Source organism: Euphorbia lathyris, chromosome 4, assembly GCF_963576675.1.
Source record: "Euphorbia lathyris chromosome 4, ddEupLath1.1, whole genome shotgun sequence".
Classification (NCBI taxonomy): Eukaryota; Viridiplantae; Streptophyta; class Magnoliopsida; order Malpighiales; family Euphorbiaceae; genus Euphorbia; species Euphorbia lathyris.
In genome coordinates this window covers 35,868,219-35,893,217 of record NC_088913.1, presented here as the reverse complement: position 1 = coordinate 35,893,217, position 24,999 = coordinate 35,868,219, and the positions used below count along the sequence as shown (strand labels likewise).

General features: G+C 38.9%; 1 protein-coding gene and 1 non-coding gene across 2 annotated transcripts; both read right to left on the bottom strand.

Annotated features, from left to right (window-relative positions):
• Positions 1-19,388: 19,388 nt before the first annotated feature.
• TRNAA-UGC (transfer RNA alanine (anticodon UGC)) lies at positions 19,389-19,461 on the bottom strand. Its single transcript has one exon. It is a non-coding gene; the product is annotated as a tRNA-Ala (tRNA).
• A 186-nt stretch (positions 19,462-19,647) lies between these two features.
• LOC136226595 (putative F-box/LRR-repeat protein At3g18150) lies at positions 19,648-21,885 on the bottom strand. The gene is made up of 3 exons (XM_066015171.1): positions 20,777-21,885; positions 20,146-20,307; positions 19,648-20,069 (listed from the first exon to the last, which is right to left on the bottom strand). Exons 1-3 carry the CDS (start codon positions 21,752-21,754, stop codon positions 19,731-19,733), a joined length of 1,479 nt encoding a protein of 492 aa, XP_065871243.1. The 5' UTR covers positions 21,755-21,885; the 3' UTR covers positions 19,648-19,730.
• Positions 21,886-24,999: the final 3,114 nt, after the last annotated feature.

Sequence of the window (24,999 nt, the reverse complement as noted above, 5' to 3'; positions counted from 1 at the left end):
TGCAGGCGTCTTCCTAGGACTTAAGGATGGAGCTTGAGCAATCCTCGGTGAACGGAGCTTCGGAGGTGTCTTCAATGGAGGTTTGAAGGATATGTAGGAGGTGGAGAGGATTTCTCAAGGTGAAAGCTAAGGAAATTACAAAGATAAAAGATATCTAATTTACATTGGAAAAATCCTATTTATAGACGCGGCTCGGGCCCTTTTCTTGACCTATTTCGTGTCCTTATGCAGGTAGGAAGTCGTGGGGCCGATCGTGAAGTCGTGGGGCGGAATTGGTCTTTTTGACCAATTCCCGCAGGTCTGCTCGTCGAGCAGGGCGAGCAGGCACTGCTCATCGTGAGCAGGCACTGCTCATCACGAGCAGGCACTGCTCGTCGCGAGCAGGCACTGCCTGCTCGGCGAGCAGGCCTCTGAGGGCCTGCTCGGTGAGCTGGCCTAAAATAGGCCAGTTCGTCGAGCAGTCTTGCCCGATACGCCCCCGCGCGGTTGCCGAATGCCAACAATGTGTTTTTCGCCCGAACTTACCCCTGCACATGCACAAAAACTCCATATAGCATTATTCCAAAGGCTAAATTGACCCGCCAATCGCTTATTTGAGCAAACGCTTCGTTTGGTGCGACTTTTGACGGATCAATTAGCTTCAAAAGATAACAGAATTATAATATGCATGCCATTTTGGCTGTATTTGCCTAAATTGATCATAAAACGAGCCTAAACAACGAAAAGTAAATAAAACATTTCCAATTTCTAACTAACTCACACAAAAGCATTTAAATGCGAGAATTGCTCGCTTATTAACTAAAAAACGTTAAAACCCGTCCTAAAACCGTACCCAAAGATAGGGGTTTTTGACTCCTATCAGTACCCCCCTGGGAATCCGAGTTTTACTTGGATTCCCATCCCTCTCCTATAAATACTCCCCCTTCTCCTTCTTTCTCTCCCCCACAACTTACTCCTACTTCCCCAACTCTTCTTCTACTCTTTCTAAATCACCCACTACCACCATGGTTAGGCGAAAACAAACCGTCGATATGCGTCCCCCACGGTCCACTCGGGCCCGTACCGCCCGCACCCAAAGTCAACAACAACCGCCACCATCCGAACGGGAGGAGACACCACCACTCACCCGACAATATCGGGCTCCTTTCCATCTCCTCACCGAAGAGGAAGCCCAAAACTACCAAACACTTTCCGCCGCCCACTTTATGGACCTCCCTTACATTGAGCGAAGCACTCTTGATCGCTTCGACCTTGGCGGGGCTTTCGTGGAGCGCCTCCGTGCCCTCTCTTGGCTCGATCACTTTCATGCACGGCCACACGTTTACCCCTCCTTGGTTTTGGAGTTCTACACCACCCTCACCTCTAACAACGTCCCCGGTGCCGCCCTCTTCAACTTTCGCCTTCACAATCACCCCTTCACCATTGACACCCAATGGCTCCGCAATAACTTCACCAAACAAGCGGAGGGTGGCATCTCCCATTGGCCCGAGGGTGTTTTCGCTCGTGATTTTTGGACCTCCATCACCGGGTCTGAGGATTACGATGTCTCCAACCTCCGCCCATCCCTCATCCGTGATCCAATCCTCCAACTTCTCCACCGCTTCATCTCCTTCTACTTTTCGAGGAAGTCGAAGTCCACCAAGGTCAATAAGGATGAACTTTTGGCGCTCTATTGTTGTGCCAACAACCGCGCCTACGACCTTTCCTATCTTGTGGCAGTCCAACTCCACCACATTTCCACCCGAAAACGTGGCAAGATCGGGTTGGGACATCTCGTCACTCTCTTCGCCACCTCCGCTCTTGGCGAGGCTACCCTTGATCGCCTCCCAAGTCTTGAACCTCGGCCCTTGGAGAAAAATGCCTTCAAATCTCTTAGGCGCTCCACCTCGGGCCCGGGTGAAACCTCGGGGGCGGCCCACTCACACGAGGAGGCAGGTTCGGATTCGGATATGGGCCTAAATTTTAGTCCTCCGCCCAACCACGACTTCAATTCCATATATGCTCGGTTGGACGCTTTGGAGGGCCACCAACGTGCCGATCGCGCCCATTACGATTCCCAATTCGCCACCCTCAACACCCGTTTCGACACCCTTGAGGCTAATCGCCTCATGGACCACTCCACCTTCATCACCCACTTCAACTCCATCGAGGCGCAACAACATGAGGATCGGGCTCACCTCGATGCTCGCTTTGACGCCCTCACCAACTCCTTCGCCTCCTACTTCAACATCCACGGCAATCCTCCTCCGCCTCAACCATAGCTTCCATTTCTTTTATGTTTTCCTTTGTTTTGTATTCTCTTTGCTTTTTCGTTTTTATGTTGTTTTCGATGTTTCCGTTGTTATGTTTTTGTTGTACTTTCTTTTCCATCTCAATATATTTGTAATTTCCGTTTTTGTTTCGTGTTTATTTTTCGATTTCTATGCCATAAATAACATTCACGCAGGGCGTACTCCCTTTTACGCCCTGCGTGATCACCGTTTTTCATGTATAAAATGCCCAGAAACTCAAACACGCGGGGCGCCCCTCTTCCTGCGCCCCGCGTATTTGAGTCTCTGCCCAAAAAGAGCTCAAAACACACCTCCTACGCGGGCGCCCCCAAGGGCACGCCTCGCGTAGGACCAAACCTTTAAAGGGACTAATTTTCATTTCATGTCTATTTTTGTTTTTGTTTTTTCTCTTTTTTTACGACGTCCTTGGAATAGACGTCATTTTAATAACGCGGAGGGCCGTGCAACCCCGCACTTTCAGTTTGTTTTACACTAACAAAAACAAAAATAAATAAAAATCAAATAAACAACAAAATAATTGAACTAATTTATCGATTCTAAAATTTTTCCGACACACTACCTCCCCCTCGAAAATAAAATAAAAGTTCTGTTATTTGTCCTTAAAATAAAAAGACGGAACACAAAGGATTGGTTTTAGTAAGAAATTTTAGTCTTAATTTTGAAGTTCTAGAATTTATGCAAAGCCTAGGTTTATACTAAACAAAAGCATCGAGTCCTAACCCACATGTCATCTCCATAATGAAATTTCAAAAGGCAATAAAAACGGGATGTTTGAAAGTTTAGCGAAGACTCGATAGTACACAATTTGAACCCAAAATTTTGTGAGGTAATTTTGAGCCTAAAGGAGTTCGTACGAGAACTCTATTTCTTTCACAATTTTTCGAGAGCTTTGACTTCACTCGACTCATAGAGTTTGCACCTAATACCGGGTTAAGTACACCTATTTTGGTTAAAATGGCAATAGATGATAAAACGAGCCCACTTAGTCTAATTCTTTTCTTAATTTATTTTTCTCGTTTTTATCAACCTCTAGGAAACCCCCTTGAGCCTACTAACCGACTTTTCTTGTCAATACCCTTTTTAACAATTAACCCTCTTTTTCCTCTTGTTTAAATACCAACAAAATTAATTCGCACCCGAAATGAGTCAAGGCCTTAATAAGTGAGCACCATAAGTTCTCGAGATCGTTTTTGTGCCGCTCTCAAAACAAAAAGAAAAAGAAGAACATAATAAAGAGCAAAAAGGCATTCTCAAGCTCCACCCGAGCAATTTCGAGCCATACCTTACGAACTCGCCAAGGCCTAAATAAAAATACGGTGCGATCACTAAAGTGGTATTTAAACTCGAGTTTCCAAAAATTAACCACTAAAAAGCCACCCGCATTACAACCCCCCTCCGGGTTCATTTTTAATATTGCCTAGACTATAACATAGGAGGAAAAACCCGGATAAAAATGCAAACTCAAAGTGATCTCGAGTAAGTGCAAAGAAGAGTGCCAAAACACCGACCCACCAAAGTTTGAGCGTAAGAGTGAAATCCCTTGGTGAGGTACTATCGGGTTCTCAAAAGATAATCAACCCCCGTTAATATTGCCTATTAATTTTGATCATGGAGGTTTCAAACAAGTTTTGGTCACTCGATTGTTTGCGTAGGTACTTACCGAAAACTTTGCATAAAACTGTAACTTTGAAATCACGCACTTGGTAAAACCAACCGACGGTTTGTTTCTTAATAATCTCAATCCATTGTCTTTCGATTTCTTTTACTTGAGGACAAGTAAAACTTTAAAGTCCGAGGAGGTTTGATAGGGGTATTTTACCCCTATCTTTTAGCGCGATTCACGGATTAATTTTAGAAGAAATGAATAAGTTTAATTGCAAAAAATAGAGAGTTTTAATAAAATAACGAAATAAAAATAAATTCCGTGCTTTCAGTTAATTTTCCTTGTTTTTGATTAATTTAGGAAATAAAAACATCAAGCTAACTCGGTTCTCGAGATTTATATTTCAGGTACGAGCAAGGAGTGAAAATCCACTCAATACGTGAGGCGCCTCATTCCTTACGCGGGGCGTGAAACATGAAGTCAGAAATAATTGCCCTATCCACAAGCACCACGTGGGATCTAGTCAGCATACGCGAGGCGTATGCCAACCTACGCGAGGCGTATAACACATGTCAGAAATGATTAGCCTAATCCTGAAAGTCAGACTGCATGGTCTCCCTGAGTCAACTATCCATATGCGGGGCGTACTACCTTACACGCGGGGCGTGCGAGGGAATTCTTCAACATAAAAGTTCAGAGACTCATTTACGCGGGGCGTGCCTCAAGCTACGCACGGCGTAAAAGGACCAAATCAAGCAATAAAAAGTCAGAGTCTCAAACACGCGAGGCACATCCCAGTCTACGCGGGGCGTGTTTGAGACAACAAGATTTGGAATTGGTCCACATGCAGAAGATTTCTGACGGAATGGGCACACATGCAAGGCGTATACCACCATACGCGGGGCGTATTATGGGATTTCTGCACAAAATTATGTTCCTCCATGCTTGCACCTTGTGGAATTACAATCTTACCCCCAGCTTGATGTATAAATAAGAGTGACTAGCACTCATTTACACACTTTTTACCATATAGACCATACACCATACATATCTTAGACACCTTGTAATTCTTATCATTTGTAGTTTTTGATTTTGTTTTAGGCTTTATATAGCCAAACTCTTCCACCTTGAGAGCTTGTTCGTTGATTTCGACATTCCATCAAAGTTCTGCTCCATCTCCGTGCACCAAGCTCGAAAGCTCCACCATCCAAGTCCTAAGAGACGGCTTTGAGTCCGGTTAGCTAGTTCCGAGGGTGGATTCTTCCCTTTACACTTGCTAATTAGCTTGAACTCATCCTATGTACTAGGCTTGGTTGTAATTCATATTTACATTCTCCATATTTATAATATATGATTCATAATCTTATTTTCTATATATGTGTTGATGTTTGTTACTTGTTTTGATATTCATAATTGATTATTGTGTAGGAGAACGCGATTTCCGACGCCATTCGGGCTATCTTTAGGGATTCATATTGGTGTTGTCTTATCGGAAGTGACAAACCGGAAACCGTAGGAATTGACAAGCCACGGAACTTACGGGCCCAAATTTCTGGTCCCAAGCATTAGACACACATTGACTAGGAACAACGTAGTCTAAGTACTTCACGGGTCGGTTACACTACACGTAGTCGTCTTTGCAAGAGCAAACCATCAATCGTATAAACATTAGAAGTCGTTATTTGTCATAGTTATAACTTATCGCATCCACATCACTTCGTAGAGTTTTGTTATATAAATTTGCCTCACCCGTAGTTAGGAGTAGTTTGTAGTTGTTCTCCATATCAATCTCAAAGTATTCATCGCTTAAATAACGTATAAAACCGAGTAGTTTAATACTTGCAGTTATAAATCCCGTGGATTCGATACCCGGTCTTAACCAGATTATTACTTGATACGACGGGGTACACTTGCCCCTAAGTAGTGACGTCTAGTAAATATAGAGCATTTAGAAAGATGACATCCATAGTCGTAACGCACTTATCGTAATATACATTTTGTCGTAGAAAACACTACACTAGACGGCACGCATCACACAGCAGCAATATCTACTTGCTCAGTATCATTCTGGAGCTGAGTATGGACTTGTGGAGGAGTCAGCTCGAGATTGTCCTGAGCAGGAGTTTTCTCAGGTACTTGTTCATTTTCCTGAACAGTAGGTTCTTCGATCACTTGCTCAGTTGAGGCATGAGCAGCGGTGTCGGCAGACTTCTTGTCACATCCGTGTCTAAAAATTTTCGATATAGGTTATAATATAATTATTATAGTTTTAATTACGAATTAAAAAAAAAACTATCGAGTTTATTTTGTTGGGTTTAATATAATGTTTTAGGTGTAAATTAAAAGTTTTGGGTATGTCTTATAGAAAGTTATGAATTTAAGGACTAAAATCAAATTATTTCAACTACCAAATTATATAGATATACGAATTTGTATTTAATAACAATTTAATAATTATTGAAATCATGTTTAATGACACATTACCTTATGACATATCAATATTTAACTAATTTAAATTCCAAATGTCAATATATTAACTATATAAAGTACATTTGTCATAATTAAACTCCATTATCTTACAAAATGATTTTCATATTGCCAAGTGTATGGCTAGGTATGGAAAAATTATACTTTGAAGGTCTTTCATAAATATATACACATAGATATATATAAAGGGGGTTAATTGTCAAAGGGGGATTACGAATATAATATGAGTGGAAGATGGTGAGGTATACTTAGGAATCCTTAGGAAAATATATATGGGTATAGATGAGGTTCGAAGTTAATATATATTCTTAGGTGTTTTAAAATATATACATACAAAAAAGGGAAGGTTTTATGGAGTTATTACAAATAAAAATGGAAAAGCAACTCTTTCCATTATTATGTTTGAAAGTGTTCGGTTCGATGCCACATTCCGGTTTCGCTTCGTTACCACATTCTGATCGATGATATATCGACAAATTTTTGGTGACCGACGACATTTCAACGATAAATTTTCGGTGACCGGCGTCGACATTTCGGTAATGATATTTTAGACTCAACTTAATTTTAAAATATTATAGGTATGATTTTGTGTAAGTTTAGTCCGGTAGTTTCGTTGAATTTTAGCAAGGTTAAAATTAGTAATTTATCAAGCCCATGATTTACTAATAAAAATATAAAATTTAGACAATTGTCCTTTAGATTTATCGATATGAAATTCGATATTAAGACCTTTAACAGCATAACGAGTTTAAATATATAATCGGAATATAAATTAGCACAAGCGTCTGGAATATAAAATTTGTACGGATAGACTCGTAGCAGTGTCACGAGTCTAATTGAACCTTCGTTCGGAATTGATGATACAATTTTGTTTACACGTTACAATTTCGGTGACAAACGAGAATAATAGTCGATAAAGTATTTGGTTTAAAATTTAGTTTTAAGTTATTTATAATTAAGTGACTTTAAATTATCGAGTTAAAATGCATTATAAATTAGAAGGATTAAAACCGATATTTGGTAAAATTTCATATAAAAGTTGGTGGAATAGTTTGAATATAAAATTAGTAGAATAATTTGAATATAAAATTAGGACGAATATAGTCTTAGTAGTTAACGAGTCTAATAGTAATTCGGTTCAGAATTTTTGTTTGGTGATTGAAAGTAGTCCGATAAGAATATTTACTTTTAACAATATTAAATTTTATCGATACAATATTTTGAGCTATTTAATTCTTGGAGTTCGATTAAATTATGAATCGATGATTTTATACGAATTTTTAACAATTTTAGTTATATTAAAAGATTATTTGATTTTAATGATTGTGATTATTTTTGCGAAAATAGTCAATTGATGCCAAATGGTTTTACGGTTATGGAATTAATTGGAAGTTTGACTGTGAAAAGAGATTTGAGCATATTGTGATTTATTATTTTATATATATATCCATCTAGAGTAATCCGGACGGGTGGTTTTGATATTTGAAGACCATGTTCAGTGAGGGACATGGCATGTGTACACAGTGTAAAGACCTAGTCGGGTATTGGCAGCGAAGTGTGTGGTAAGACCAATACGGGATTAGGCAATGTTAAAGAGACGTCTCGACTATGTGATTCTTGATATGTGTGGTTATGGATTGATACATAAGGGGAGAAACTCTAGAATGGATATAAGGTTTTATGTTATCGATTATGAGTTGATTTTGATATATGGTTTTACGTTTGATTGATTACGAGTTGGTTTGATAAAATATTTATTTGATTACGAGTTGGTTTGTTAAAGTAATTTATTTAATTCGATTCGTTTTGATAAAATGATTTATAAACTATAACAAAGTGAAACATACAATTAAAGTATTAGCATGTTATTCAACGTGTCAATAAGTTAAAACGAGTTAATAAGTTAAGAGAACTACCTAAAATAGGTAGAACTACGTGGCTTTGATTCCCGATTTAAAGATTAAAAGAAGTTCAGGATACGTAGGAAGCTTGATAGAATTATCAAGTCCAAGCCAAATAATTAAATAAAACTTTAGGTAGTCCAAATAAATTTTTATTTATTAGAAAATAGGTTCACCTTTTGACAGATAGACTTTCGTTATCCTATTTTTCCTTCATGCCCGATGTTGTTTAGGGTCGGGTGTGACATTTTGGTGTTTAGGGTCGAGTGTGACACTTCTGACCTTGAGGAGCGTCAGCTTCGGCATGTTCTTGACTATGAGAAATAGAGGCTTGTTTTTCCTTGACTGGAGAGGACTTGGCAATAGGTTTGGAGAAGAAATTGAACTCCAAGTCAGTCAAATTAACAATAAGATCATGCAGAGGGGAATCATCCAAGATATCAAACACGAGTGGTTTGCATGATTTCTTTTTGAATCTCCTTTCATTTCCATCTTTTGATTGCTTTGGAGACGGGGTTTGGTCAACAGTGATGATGTTTTGGACATCCTCAGCTTGTTCTTCAACAGTCGTTGTGTCACCAGGGGACCTAATTTCCGGCTCAGCAGCTGGTTCTTTGGCAGTTGATTTACTTGGTGCATTCTTATTTGTCTTCTCAGCAGAGACAGATTTTTCCTGTTGAGTTTGAGAGGTGGTTTCAATATTGTCAGTTTCCTGAGCTCGTAGGAAGAAGGAGTCCCTTGGAACAGCAAAACCAAGAGGAATTGCGTTCAATGGTGTATCTCTAGAAGCCTTCTTCATCTTTAGGGGTGGCTCAGTTTCCTCATGCTCATCCTCAATCTCTTGGACAACAGCGGGTCGTTTTTGGGCAGCCTTAGCAGGCTCAGCTTTCTTCTTGGCTGACTCAGCGGGAGAAGGTTTGGCCAGCACCACTTTAATTCTTTTGGCAGTCTGGATTGTCGGCTGAGCTTTCTGTGCAGCTGACATGTCTGTTTTTCTCTTTTTCCCTTTACTCGGCAGCTCAATTTCCTCTTCATCTTCTATCACTGTTTCCTTTCCTTTCTTCGATTTTGATTTGAAGGGAAGACTGTGTGCTAGTCCAGCTAGGATCTCAACGGTCATTTTTGTCCCTACTACGCTCTCTTCACCTTTGAAACTGATCTTATGATCCTTGAGGATCTCGGTGATGAGTGATCCCATTCGAAGAGCTCCAGTGCTTCGTTGAAATGCTCCGATCAGAAATACAGGCATGTTTAGAGGTTTGTAGTTCAGCATGTGCCAGAGGAAGCACTGCTCGAAGTTGGATGCGGAAGATGTGGCGTTGACCTTTGGGAACAAGTAGTTGGTTAGGAGATAGTGAGCGTGTCTTTGATGCTAACTAAGTGAGGTGCACGATACTTCACCGACATGACCTTCTGGCTTACAGAACTCAGCTTTGTACTTAACTCGTTTATAGTCATTGGTTTTCCTTAATTCAGCTCCTTCCGCCTTTAGGTCTAAGAGAATGGACATGTATGAGGGGTCGATGATGATTTGTTTTTTGTTTACATATGTGACCATGAAATCAACATCGTCTTTAGCAACCAATAGGTTTGTGTAGAACTCAGTTACTAGCCTTGGGTAAGTCAGGCCGCTGAGAGAGAAGAGTTTGGTCCATCCGTTCTTGGATATCCAGTCGCTGTAGGGCTTCTCAGCTTCAACGAAGCTCTTGGAGAACCATCGTGAAGGGATGACTTCGAGGTTCTTAACATCAGAGAATACGGATAGAAAGGTCCTCTCCTGAGGCTTCTTTCCCTTGTCCTTCTTCTTCTTCTTAGAAGAAGTTGAGTGTTCCGTGTTGGGGTCAATCCCGAGGATGCTGACTTCATCCATAGGTTTGTCGTGCTGACCGTGACCGGTTTGATTTTCATCATCAGAAGTTTCTTCATACTCCTGCTCAGTTGGAGAGCCAGGATTGATATCTGATAGATTGTCTTCGTATTGGTCATCGGAGAGATTCTGGGAATCAGACATGGTGTTCTTGAAGACTTCTTTGGAAATGCTTAGAGATTTGGGATTTGAGAGAGAGAGAGAGTTCGAGTGCGAAAATCAAGCCTAGAAAGTAAATAGTGAGAAATCTTTCACTATTTATAGCCGGTAAGCGTTGATTTGATAGGTCGGGGAGAACGGTGGGAATTTGAACCATCGATAGTCAGTTATTACTGACATTAATTGCGAGAAACTACGCGTGGTTTTACTAATGATGACGCTTACATCATCCTAGAGGCTACTTAAATACGCGTGCAAACCCTAAATGTGCAAGTTGCTTTACTCAGCAACGTAGTTACTCAGCAGTTCAAGTTCTGAGTGTATAGGTCAGTTTTATAAGTTTGCATAGTAAAATCACTCAGCATGCATAGTCACTCAGCATGTAATCAAATCACTCAGCATGAATTATACTTAGAATTTATTGAAGAGGATTGAACATACCGATAGCTTCTCTAAGTATGTTGAATTGCTCACGAGCCAGTGGCTTGGTGAAGATATCAGTAAGCTGCTCATCCATTGGTACATAGGTCAGCTTGATCTCCCCTTTGAGTACATGGTCTCTGATGAAGTGATGCCTTATGCTGACATGCTTCATCCTGCTGTGCTGGATTGGGTTCTTTGATAGGTCAATGGCACTTTTGTTGTCACATTTGACTTTAATCATTTTGGTCTGAACACCATAATCTTCTAACTGTTGCTTGATCCAAAGGACTTGAGCAACACAGCTTCTAGCAACAATGTACTCAGCTTCAGTGGTTGACAGGGCTACTGACGACTGCTTCTTACTGAACCAAGATACAAGACAGCTTCCAAGGAAATGACATCCTCCTGAAGTGCTTTTTCGCTCCAGCTTATCTCGTCCATAGTCAGCGTCAGTGTATCTGCGAAGTGTAAAGTCATGAGTGTTGGGATACCATAAGCCTGCATTCACTGAGCCTTGCAAATATCTAAGGATTATTTTTACAGCTATGTAGTGAGATTCCTTAGGGTTAGATTGATATCTAGCGCAATAACATACTGAGAACTGAATGTCCGGTCTACTCGCTATTAAGTAAAGTAAAGAGCCAATCATACCTCGGTATAATTTGCTGTCTACTGACTTACCACTTTCATCATCACAGAGAACAGTGTCAGTGCCTATTAGGGTAGATATTGGCTTACAATTTTCTAATTCATATTTCTTCAATATCTCCTTAGCATACTTCGATTGACTGATGAAGATGCCATTTTTTCCTTGTTTGATGTGAAGTCCAAGGAAGAAGTTGAGTTCTCCCATCATTGACATTTCAAACTCAGTCTGCATCTGCTTACTAAACTCCTTGCACATAGATTCATTAGTAGCACCGAAAATGATGTCATCAACATATATTTGAGCCAGTAGGGTGTCTTTACCGTTTCTCTTAATGAATAAGGTTGTACCAGATTTGCCTCTGACATAATTTCTAGTCAGCAGGAAACTGGCCAGCCTCTCATACCAAGCACGTGGTGCTTGTTTGAGACCGTATAGAGCCTTTTTGAGTTTATAAACATGGTTTGGGAATTTTGGATCCTCAAACCTTGGAGGCTGATTAACATAGACTTCCTCATTTATAACTCCATTAAGAAATTCACTCTTGACATCCATTTGAAACAATTTAAAATTCATAAAACTCGCATATGCACACAATATTCTAATTGCTTCAAGCCTTGCCACTGGGGCGAAGGTCTCACCGTAGTCAATACCTTCCTGCTGACTGTAGCCTTGAGCTACAAGTCTTGCTTTGTTTCTGACCACATTCCCTTGTTCATCTAGCTTGTTGCGGAAGACCCATCTTGTTCTTATGGTCTTCTGGCTTCTTGGATTTGGCACCAAGTCCCAAACTTCATTTCTTTTGAACTGATCAAGCTCTTCTTGCATTGCACCCATCCAGTACTCGTCGTTCTCAGCTTCTGAGAAATTCTTTGGTTCCAGAATTGAGACGAATGCTACATTGTTGAGGTATCTCCTGAGTTGATTTCTTGTCATCAGGGTGTTCTCAGTAGCATCGAAAATGGCGCTTTCAGTGTGTCCTCTTGGGATTTTGATTTCTTTCGGTAGAGTGATGTCTTGAGCTGGTTGTGTTTCGACAATCTCTGCAGGTATGGATTGGTCATTGAAAACAATTTGAGTGTCGTTCTTACCTTTGGTCAGCCCTTGAAGTGGTAACTCAGCGGCTCCACTTTGGTCAGCTTCTGTTGAGTATGGATCATCCTCATTCGGTTGACTGACCTTCCCTGCAGGGTTAGTTTCATCAAACTCAATGTGTACTGACTCTTCTAAGACCTAAGTTCGTTTATTGAAAACTCTATATGCTTTGCTGTTTGTTGAGTAGCCTAAAAAGATAGCTTCATCAGCTTTTGAATCAAACTTAGCAAGGTTGTCTTTAGTATTTAAGATAAAACATTTACAACCAAATGCACGAAAGTATCCAATGTTGGGTTTTCGTCCTTTCCAAAGTTCGTAAGGAGTTTTCTTCAATATGGGTCTGACTAGAGCCCTATTGAGTATATAACAGGCTGTGTTGACAGCTTCACCCCAAAAGTACTTTGGAAGCCTATTCTCACTCAGCATTGTCCTGGCTATTTCAACTAAGGTTCTATTCTTCCTTTCAACTACCCCATTCTGTTGAGGAGTTCTAGGAGCAGAAAAGTTGTGGTCAATGCCGCTGGCTTCACAGAACTCAAGAAACTGTTGGTTTTTTAATTCTCCACCATTATCACTTCGGATGTGAGCTAGTTTTAGGTCTTTATCATTTTCAAGTTTTCTAACTAATGTTGAAAATGTCTCAAAGGTTTCATCCTTGCTACTCAGCAAGATGATCCAAGTGTACCACGAGAAGTCATCTACAATGACCAAGGAAAATCTCCTACCACCCAAGCTCAGCGGCTGAACTGGTCCAAAAAGATCCAAGTGTAGCAACTCAAGTGGATGCTTAGTTGAGACGATGTTTTTACTATGAAAAGATTTTTTGGTTTGTTTTCCTTGCTGACATGCATTACATAATTGATCCTTTTCGAACTTAAGTTCGGCCAGTCCCTCAACTAATTGCTTTCTTGCTAATTTTGCCAGGAGGTCCATGCTCACATGACCAAGTCTCCTGTGCCATAGCCAGGAATTTTCTTCCTTTGACACTAAGCATATGTTTTTTGAAAATTTCTTTTCTAAACTCAGCATAAAAACATTGTCAACACGAGGGGCGGTTAAAATCAATTCATTCGTTTTCCCCTCGAGTATTTTACATCTAGTGGCATCGAATGTAACCTTTCTACCGCTGTCGCACAGCTGAGCTACACTCAGTAGGTTATATTCGAGTCCTCTGACTAGGGAGACTGACTCAATAGTAGGATTACCGCTGATGGTTCCTGACCCTACTATCTTACCCTTTTTGTTGTCTCCGAAACTTACGCTTCCTCCTCGTTTAAGTTCAAGTGTGATGAACTGAGTTTCATTACCTGTCATATGCCTCGAGCATGCGCTGTCAATATACCACAACTTTGACTTCTCCGCACACCTCAGGCCGACCTGCAATATAACTAGTTATCTTTAGGTACCCAAGTCCTTTTGGGTCCTCGTTTGTTAGGCATAGCAGGTGAGACATCATATTTCATTTTATGACGACACACATTGGTGGTGTGACCAGTCTTACCACAGAAGTCACAGTGGACCTTTCTTTGTGGACGCCTTATTGGCGGGTCAGCACCGTTGTGCTGAGCATGTCAACACACCTTGGTATTGTGGCCTTTCTTCCCACAAAAGTCATATTGGACATTTCATTGGGGAATCCATTTCCGCTGACTAGTACCTAAGTACTCAGCGTAATGATGGACATTTTTCTTATTCGGAACCTTTAGCTGGTTCTGAATAGATGTGATGTCTTTCCTCAGCTTCTTAGAGTCTGATTTGACCTCAGTGACATAACTATGCATGATTTTTAGATTTTCATCTTGCCTAGTATTGTCCTGGAGAAGATGACGAAGGTCACTGAGTTTGACCTCCTCAATCTCATCACATCGCCTGCTGAGTGCACGCACTTTCTTGTTACACTTTTTGACAAGTGTGTAAAGATCACTCAGGACGTTAATAATTTTATTTCTTAGCAAAGGTAGAGTTGTTACCTCAGTTGGTTGTTCCTCATTGTCAGATGCACATGATGAGTCAGCTTGCTCAGAAAGACAAGGGTCAGCAGACTCATCTGCCATGAAGCAGATGTTTGCTGACTCAATGGCTTCAGCTCCTGATAAGGATGATTCATCGCTATCGCTCCATGTGGCCACCATTGCTTTTCTCCCACTTTTCTTGTCCTTCTTCAGGGTAGGACAGCTTGACTTGATATGGCCAGTTTGATGACATTCAAAGCATGTGATAGGCTTTGAGCTCTCCTTCTTGTACTTGTTGTCGCTTGACTCAGCTTTGTACAGTAAAATCTCTATATAGGAATACTCTATATAGGAATAACCTCTATTTTGTTATAAAAAAAACTCGGTCCCAACTTGGGCCCGGTTATAAATAGGAATAACCTCCCAAATGTTATTTGTTATACACTTTTCAAGTCCCACCTTTAGAAACTATGCCTCTATATAGTAATATATATTAAGAATTCAAACTAAATTATAAAATATTAAAAAAAAAACTATTGAAATTATCTATGAGTGGGAAACACCCTATTATTATTTAGGAAATATATTATTGATTGATTTGTATTAGGCATAATTATAGGGCTTGATTATAGGCATAATTATAAGGCTTGATTTTGTAAACTTAGGCATAATTATAAGGCTTAATTTTGTAAACTTTTGGGTATTGATTATAGACATAATTATAGGCATAATTATACCAACCTCTATTTAGTAATAACCTCCCAATTGTTATATAAATAGTCTGGTCCCAAGTGTATTCCTATATAGAGGTTTTACTGTATTTGTCATATTTCTTGAATGGCTTTCTGTTGTATTTGTCATTCTTGCGGAACAGCTTCTTCATCTTTCTTGTGAACATGGCCATTTGTTCATCATCAGATGAGTCACCATCAGTGGAGTCAGCTTTCATTACAAGAGACTTTTGCTTCTTGTCCTCAGCTTTTTCTTTCACCTCGAAGTTTTTCATTGATATCTCATTGGTTAGCAGAGATCCAATGAGCTCATCATACTTGTAGGTGGTTAGGTCTTGGGCTTCCTCAACGGCTGTCTTCTTCGCTTGCCAGCTTTGGGGAAGACTCCTCAGTATTTTTCTTCACTTGTTCTTCCTCAGTGAAGATCTTGCCGAGCCTCTTGAGTTCGTTGATAATGTTGGTGAACCTTGAGTTCATGTTAGAAATTCCTTCACCATCATTCATCTCGAACAACTAGTACAGCCTCATGTGTTGGTTCACCTTGGATTCCTTGACCTTACTGGTTCCTTCATAGGTGACCTCCAGCTTCTTCCATATCTCCTGTGCTGACTCGCAACGTGAGATTTTATTGTACTCTGCAGCATCTAACGCACAGTGAAGCATGTTTATAGCAGCGGCATGATTTTGCAGTTTCTTGAGGTCATCCTCTGACCACTTAGCCTCAGCTTTGACAGACGTTTGTCCGTCAACAGTTTCAGCAGGAACAAACGGGCCTTGGACTATGGAAAGCCATGCACTCATGTTTGTTGCCTGAATGAAGTTTTTCATTCTGTTCTTTCAAAAGGTATAGTTTGACCCGAAGAACAGAGGAGGCCTAGTAATGGACAGTCCCTCAGGAAGAATCTGAGTTGTCTGATTTCCTGGGAGGAACCGAGTGCTGTTCTCAGCTATTGTGGGGATCAGCTCAAGATAGTTATATCTTGTTTAGCGAGCTGTTAGGCTCTGATACCACTTGTTGGTCCCGTGTAACGTGATAATATTAGTTCTAAGGGGGGGGGGGGTTAGGAACTATTTAAAAAAATTCACGTAAGGCTGACTATTAATTTTTAACTTAGACTTTCTCGAAGTCTTTTAGCACAGTGGAATTGAGTAATTTTTAGATACAAGCTTAGTCAACAGGTGACTAAGTCTGAATCTAACCTTGAGTCAGGAGATAGCACTTAAGTCTATTCCTGAACTCAGCTTCTCAGTTCACTCAACTCAGCTTATGTTCGTTTTAGCGTTTAACTAGGCAGTATTATAGGAAGCAATAATTTAAGGAGATAAGGGTTAGAAAGATATTACTCAGCAAACGTATCCTGGTTCGGTCTCTTCACCTACGTCCAGTCCCCGGAATGCCTTCCGAGCTTTTTAGAATCCTCTACTGAGCTCTTTAAAGGTAGAGCACAAACCTTTTACAATAGCAAGCTGAGTATACAAGAGTACCTTCCTCTATTCCTCTACTCACTCCTATTTCTACCGCTGAGTACTATGACCGAGTACTCAGCTTCTCCTTTCTATACTTCTAGAAATGATAAGTGTTTGCTTGTCCTAAACAACAATTGATAAGACACTTTAGATGATTTGGATCACTCTAGACTTTTACACAGAATTGGAATTGGTATAAGATTTTGCTTTGCTTTTCTCATAGAACTTCGAATATCAATTTGGTCAGCGTTTCGATTTGATTGAAGATCTGCATCGAATGAAGCGTTTGAGTGGCCTATTTATAGTGACACTTGATGTAGAAATAACCAGTTGGAGGGAAACGGCTTCCTGTCGCTTTCACTCAGTACGTGCTCAGCGTCCTTGGCCAATCAAAACCTTGTATCTTCTGTCTTCGGCAATGCTCATCAGCTTTTCGTCAGACAGAACAGAATGTTTCCACATTTATGGTAAAGTCTTCTAGACAGCTTTCTGCGTCTTCTGAACTTTACCCGAAGTAGAAATACTTTGTCTCCAAGTTTATTTAGGCCAGCTGCTGACCTAACTATCTTGTCGCACAACTCAGCAGCTTCGTCTTGAAGCTTTTGGTCGAAGGCTTCTCGATCCTTCTCATTGTTGGGCTTGCGTTTTACTCAGTACGACCTGCGTTTTGATCTGCTTGGGCCGTGAGGCATTGACACGCTGACTTGGGCTTGACTTTCTCTTGTGGGCCTTTGGGCCTTGCAACTTGATGTCTTATAGATTTAAATAACTCAACATTGAACAAACACATTAGTACAAATAAATCAAAGCATTTAACTTTAATGTGTTGGAATATTTTTATCATGGAGATTTAATTCTTGTTTAAATAATTTTGTCAAATCAAAATCATGTGGAAAGGTGTTTCAACAAGAAACACTGAAAAACAAATATGATATCACACCCAACCCGAAATGACCTTAATCGGTATCAAATGTGATAATAAGAGATCACATTCAGCATCTAAGAGTCTCCAAATTATCCAAATATGATAAATATCATAATTCTTAAACATTTCTCTTAAATATATTCTAAACTTAAATACATATTTCAATTTTTTAATGAAAGCTGAAAACTGGTAAGGGCGGGCCACTGACATCCCAACTAGATTGGCACCCCAAAAGAGCCCGTCCAAAACCAGAGTCGAGATAATATAAAAGATATATAATTAAATGAAAGTTACAAGAAAGAGTTATGAAAAACGATAAACATGCATGCCCTCTAAATTACTAATGAAAGCAGAAGTACAAAAAGATGGTAGAGCATCCCACCAAACTATGCCTGAAGCGGTTCTGCCAAAATTTGCCAGTGAGTCAGCAACTTGATTCCCCTCTCCATAAATATGCGAGACAACAAAGTTCAGAGAGTCCAAATTCTACATACAAAACATCCAATCTTGTCTAACAGTCCACATAACGTCAGTATATCCATTCCTTAAAGTATTCACTACATAGACCGGGTCGCTTTCAACCCAAAGCCAAGTCCAACCCTCTCGATAGCCATGCATATGGTGAAAATAGCAGCCGCCAAATCTGCTAAATAAGAGAATGATAGATCCATATGAAAGGCAAAGGAAGAGTTTCCTATTTCTGGCAAACCAAATTAACCAGACGGCGTTGACAATTGCTCCTGACCAAAGGACTCGAATCTGTGAGCTAAATTTTTGCTACTACGCATCAGTAATTAAAACTTGCATAGAGGAGTCTAAACTGATTCTTCTCCCAAACAACGAAGTTTGCCACACCTCAACCGCAAACGGACAATTAACGAAGAGATTATCCCCAGATTTTGTAGTCGTCTCATATAAGCAACATCGAGACATAATCAGCTATCCCCAAGCCCGTAATCTATCGTGTGTCGGAATGCATCCCTAAAATAGGGGGTCAACTTGGGAGTCTTCCAATCTCTGGGGAAATGGGTATCTATGATCCTATAAACTAATGGGGTCTTGTTGGATGTGACGTTGCCACCCATTACCCCCATCGAGAGCTCTTTTATCAAGAAACCTCTAAAACCTGGATTCCAGGATCTCCTCTATGTCTAGAGGGACAAGAGGTCCGACAACTGGGCTTATTATTGATTGAATGGTAGGCTGCACTTTCACCAGGCGGCATACAATAGGTACTCGGATGAACATCCAAACTCATTGTAACTTTAGACAAGTATAAAGATGAGAGTAAGCACCTAGCCACCTAAATATTGTATGATTAAGCATACACTTAGGTTCTCAAAAATTCCCAAATCCTCTGGTTGTCCTCCTAGAAGACCTGCTATTATTCAATAATCTTCATTTGTGCTGCCATCTAAACGTCTTGGGTGGTTTGGAAGTTTTATTGAGATTAAGTTGAATCATTCATTAAACACATGTTTTGTATGCAACTCTATTTTCCTTTTCTTTACACTTCAAATTAACTTTCAGACTAATTTTTGGGGAAGCAAAGAGCTATTTATGCTGCCTTGCAAACTCAATTAACTTATCATGTTAAAAGCTTGAATTCTTTGTCATGGATGGAGCTTTGTGACATTTTTAATGGAACCGACCAATATTTACCAATATATTTCATATACTCGAATACTTAATAGATCGAATACTAAACCTAAAAACCGAAATTCATCAGTTCAGTCGGTTATTTCGATCCATTTGGTTTTTTACCACTCCTAATAACAATAATTTGATTTGAAAATTCAAGTATCGGAGAATTAATTTTAAAAATACTTTAAAAAAATTATTGGAGATGCGGGGGATCGAACCCCGTGCCTCTCGCATGCAAAGCGAGCGCTCTACCATTTGAACTACATCCCCATATACTTTCTTTCTGTTTACTTTATCCAATATATCGATTAATTTACAATTGCATCTTCCAATTCACTCTCTAAAAGAACTACCAGATAGACCATTTGCAATTTGCTTCGTCAGACAAACTAAAAATGGCCATATTTCACATTACCTTGAAACTTTAAATAAAATTGAGTAACCCTTTACAATATATAAGACGATCATATGCCTAATTATTAGCAAAATGCCCTAAATTCATAAATATATATATATATATATATAAAAAGCATAGCTGCTCAAGAATACAATAAGTCAACAATAGCATACCGAGAACGTCTTGGAAAATTTAACACTTTCTGAGAAACTTTATACCCAAAATCTGTTCCCCGGTCTTTTGATATCACCAAAACCAACTTTTCCAACACCCTTGCATTCTTGAGTAGGAACTCAATAAAGTTGATCACAAGTTTAGATTTAGCATCTCGCTTATTGAGGCCAAAAATCTTAACAAATTTCAAATGCGACACCGAACAATTGAAATCAGTCTCATTTGAGTTCGAGTAGTAGTTCTCTCCACAATCATTCAAGTCCCAACAGGGTTCATACAAATCCGAAAGATCTGCAGTCATTCGACCCTGGAAATAGAGCTTGTTAAACCTAAGAACTTAATCAACAGAACATCAAAGTTAAATAGGTTCGAACAAAATTTACCACATAGACCGGCAACTTTATAACTAATCGTTCAAGTGCAGGTGAACTACGAAGTGCACATTCGATTCCAAGAAATTGCTCAAAATTAGTGAGACGCAGAGTCAAATTTTTGTTGTTGAGCATTCGATAAGATAGACCTTCCATCTCCAAAGCTGATAGAATCTTCAATCACAATCAAAATGAAAATTAAGAAATGATAGTGTAGTAATTCAATTTCATAAACTTGAATATTTAGCTGAAAAATAAAACTCAAAACATACTTACAATTGTATTGAATTCTACTATAGTAATATTTAGCTATCAAATACTTACTTTAAAAAAAAGGCATTATATATGAGAACCGTAATGTTCATTATTTTTGTTGATTAAGTCCTTAATATTTTAATGTAACACATTGAGCTATAGATTAATTGTAACGGCAGCGTATTAAGCCCCTGGTAGATAGTAAAATAAACTTTGATCATAAAACTTGATTAAGAGAGCGTTTGGATGCGTCATTTTCATTGCTAATTAATTTGGCAAGTAGGGCAAGTAGAGGCTTGATAATCAAAAGCTTAAAAATGCCTTTTTTTTCCATATTTACTCTGTTATCCTGTGAAGAATTGAAAGCATTGTCTAGTTTAGAAGTTACCTTGATAAACCAAGACCTGATTGTCAGCTCCTTGACATGTTGAAGCTGCTGAAGGTTTTGCTTTGCCACATTTTCACCATTCTCAGATGTATGAATCTCAAAATCAAGATCAGCATAAACCAAAGACGGACAATTCACCAATTTATACGTTTGAATGCCCGAACTATGCAACTCCACTGACTCAAGGTTCGGACATGAAATTTCAATCATTTTATCAGGCAAACCATAAGAATGATTTGGACATATAACTAATTCTGCCAGATTTGGACATGAAATTTTCATATGATGATCAATTGTGATCTCTACTAGAATCAATCTTTTCAAAGATTTGGAAGCAATAACATCATCATCATCATCATCTCCATTCATCCCCATATTAGAGTTTCTAAATTCCAAGGATTCAAGCAAGGGACAACAAAATACGAGTTTTCCAATTGATGGCCTACAAATCAAACCCCAACCCACTATCTCCAATGACTTGAGAGATCCCCAATTTACACTCCAATCAAGCCTAAAAAAACAGTAAGACATCTTTAATTCAACCAGCGAAGAATTGTCTAAAAGGAATTCCGGCAACAGGTAGCAATCAACACTAAAAGGAAAATAGCAATCCAAAATTAGCTTATCCACATGCTTTCTTGTTGCAAAACTGATTTTCGAAGCAAAATCAGGATCCTTTTTGAAGTTATAACCGAGCTGTAACTTGTTCATCTTAGAGCAGTCGTAGAGAGGTAGGGAATTTTCAATCAATCTAAGGAAATTTTGATCAGATTGATTAGAATACATACCATATGAAGGGGAGTCGAAAATTAGAACCGGAACACAAGTCCATTGATTCCTCCACCTTTTCGATAAAATGCCAGTTTGAATAGCTTCTCTGGTTGATGGCAAGAAGGAGAGGATATGGTGAATCATGGAATCTGGTAAATCGCTGATTCGGTCTTCTTCCTCCACCAACTTGAGTCTTTTCACATCCATTACTATGGTTGCAGTGAAGAATAATGAATTGAATTGAAAAACAATGAAACCCCAATTGAGAAAGACGAACCCTAAATTAAGGAAGACAATGTTCCTTCAATTTCAATATAAAATAAAACCATGGCGTAGTCCTATTTAAATAATTGAAGTTCATATATAATTGTCAGCAGTTCTACAGTTCTACTTTAAGTCAAATTCCATTTACTTTACAATATTTGCTTAACAATTTATTACTCTTAATTTTGTTTCGGTCTAATTATTTTAGTTTTTTTTTTTTTTTTTATGAAATAGTGAAATAAAATCTAAAAGAAAAAAAAGAATAAGGTTTACCACATGAGTAATTTTTTTTGCCTCAAAAAAGAAAAAACATGAGAATTTTTTTTTTCTATTTTTATGAAAAAATCGTTCTATTAATCAGTTACGAAATATCATTACAAACTAAGCTGCAAGAAATATTCGGACTATCCTCCATCAACATAAAATTGGAATTCTATCGAGGCTAGGAACCCAATTGTCGGTCCAAATGCGACATCTTCAATTCTCCATATAATACCTTTCTGACAAAGATGGAGCCTCTCTGCCACCGGTTCTACGCTTGAGTGTCAGTAATTCGGCTCCTTGTAGCCCCTTGATATTAGTTTATATAGTTTTTTATATAGTATTATTTCAATTTTTTTTAAAGCAGATGAGATGGTTTAAGATCCATGCTCCTATGTAAGAGGTTTTAGATTCAATCTCTAATGTTACCATTATTAATTAATTTAAAACGGACTCTTTATTTTCATAACACTTTTAAACTCATTTTTATTATGTCTTTTTTATTAAAAAATCAATTTATTATCTTTGAAACTTAATTTCTATATTTTATAAAATTATATAAAAAAAATAAAACTAAAAAATAAAAAAATGTCAAAATGTTATTTTTTTTTAGTGAAAAACTGCCACAACCGTACGGTTAAATTTAGCCCCTCAAATCTAAATTCCTGGCTCCGCCACTGCTTTCTGAAATGGTTCTCTAGCTTGCCAGATACTCCGCTAAAAGTAACTAGGATTCAAACAAGGGGAAGCATCTAGAAAATCTGATGTAGGAAAATCGTTAGCTTTTAATACTTTAGAACACAATGAATCGGGAGACTTTAATAAATGCCAACATTGCTTGCCCAATAGACGAGACTAAAAGATTTCAGCCACATGAAACCAAGAATGCTTATTGCAACAAGGATGATGCGTTGCGTTAGCATCCAAAGCTGTTATAATAGGGCTAAAATTGGACTTAGAAGGCAACGATTTTAGCCATTCTTTGGTCATTGATAAATTCACGGTTGACTTTGCTTTTAAAGGCAACCAAAAGGTTCTCAAATGCAACAATGAAAATATTGTTACTTTAGTTTTCAGCTTTTTGCAACGGTTGAAAGATACAATTAAAAGGCAACAAAAATTGAACCATAAAGCAACAATCTTACATTTATTAATTCTTGCCTATTGTAAATGTGGAAACGCTATTTCAAGTCCAAAAGCAACAGTATTTTGTAGTTGAGGCAATGATTGTTTAACCCTTAGCAACACCTTTTATTATACAAATTCGACGACTTTATTTGGCAAAGGAAACCATTATTTTTCTAATCAACGGTTTTTGGTTTGCAAAAGCAACATAGATTTAAGCAAAGGCAACGAATTTAAATTATAGTAACAATTTTAGTTTACCAATGCAATGATGTTTAGAGTAGAAGGCGATATTTTTTGTAACATAAATACAATGCTGATATTTATAATCCAAAAAGAAACGCTTCTTTAAATAAACATCCAAAAGTACCTAAAAATTAACATCTAAAAGTACCTAAGAGTTAACTTCCAAAATCGAAAAGTACCATCACAAACATAAATAAATAAGTCTTTATGTGCCATCGTGCAAAAATCAGTCAGTCAATGGGCTTGTGCCTACTGAGGGCCAATTTGTCCAAGAGATAGTTCCCTTATAGTGTGGTTTATACCAATTTCTAGCCAGTGACAGTAGACATTGTCATGTTGCATTGAACACTCGCCTTCCACAATGGGTGTTAGAGGATTCTAAATGCCTTCATATTTGGTATGAATATCCTTAGGGTCATTATGGACCTATGGTATTTGGGAACTGCGGAAAAATATTAAAGACAAGAAAAATTTACATGGCCCGTGACGGATCCAACGGGCCCGCGTGCGAGCCAAAAGGCATATTTAACCACGGTTTGTGCGGGGCAAGCAGGAAATAGACCCAGAAGCTGCGGTAAAGGGCTAGGAGCTGCGAGAAACTTCGCCCAATGAACCTTAGGTCCACGAGCTATGGGCCCAAAATATTCCAAACAGGCCCGGAGTGTGCCTAAACGGGCCAGATTCAACTGAGACATGCCAGAACGGACCAGAATTGTCCAGAGTGTGCAAGAATATGTCGGTCGAACCTGGGGTTTGCTAGAATAGGCATAAATGGCTCGGGAACCTTCTAGGGGCATCTAAGAAATACCCCAACTCTTCTGTATGTAGATTTTTCTAGTCTTTCTTTGTATGTAATTTTCTAGAATCTTCCTAGGTGACTTTTGTAGTCTATAAATAAGAGTGTTGGGCTCATTTGTGAGCATCCAACCAATTCCACAAAAAATGTGATATACTTAGCAAGTTGAGTGCCTTTGACAGGTCCTTTGTAACGCATTCTTTCTTCAATAAAAGAGTGTTTGCTTCACTTAGACTTTGTGCAAGATTCTATTTTCCACTGCATTACTTTGCCTAGCATTCAAGCTAAGCAAGAGAGGTTAAGGCTGAACTAGTAATCGGGGAGAAATTACTAGTGCCGCACGATCGATAGATAGACGGGAGGCTGTGTTCGTGACATTTCTCGTTGAACCCATCATTTCTGATTTTCTCCATTTTTGTCGATATGCCGCATATAGTTGTTGCATTTGGGATAACATTTGTTGCACTTGCGACAACTTTTATTGCATTTGCGACAACATTCCTCCTGCCGCAAATGCAACAACTGGGCGACATATCGACGGAAATGGAGGAAATCGGAAATGACGAAGATGGAGAAGGGAATGAAAGATAGAAGATGAAACGAAGAGAGGGAGAAGAAGACGATTGAGAGTCTGGGGAAAAAGCACGAATTGAAGTAAGGGTATTCTTGTCCAAAATAGATGAAAGTGTCTAGATCTATCAAATTGAAGGGAAGTGTAATAAATATGTTCATGCACCCTTTTAAATAGACTAGATTAGTA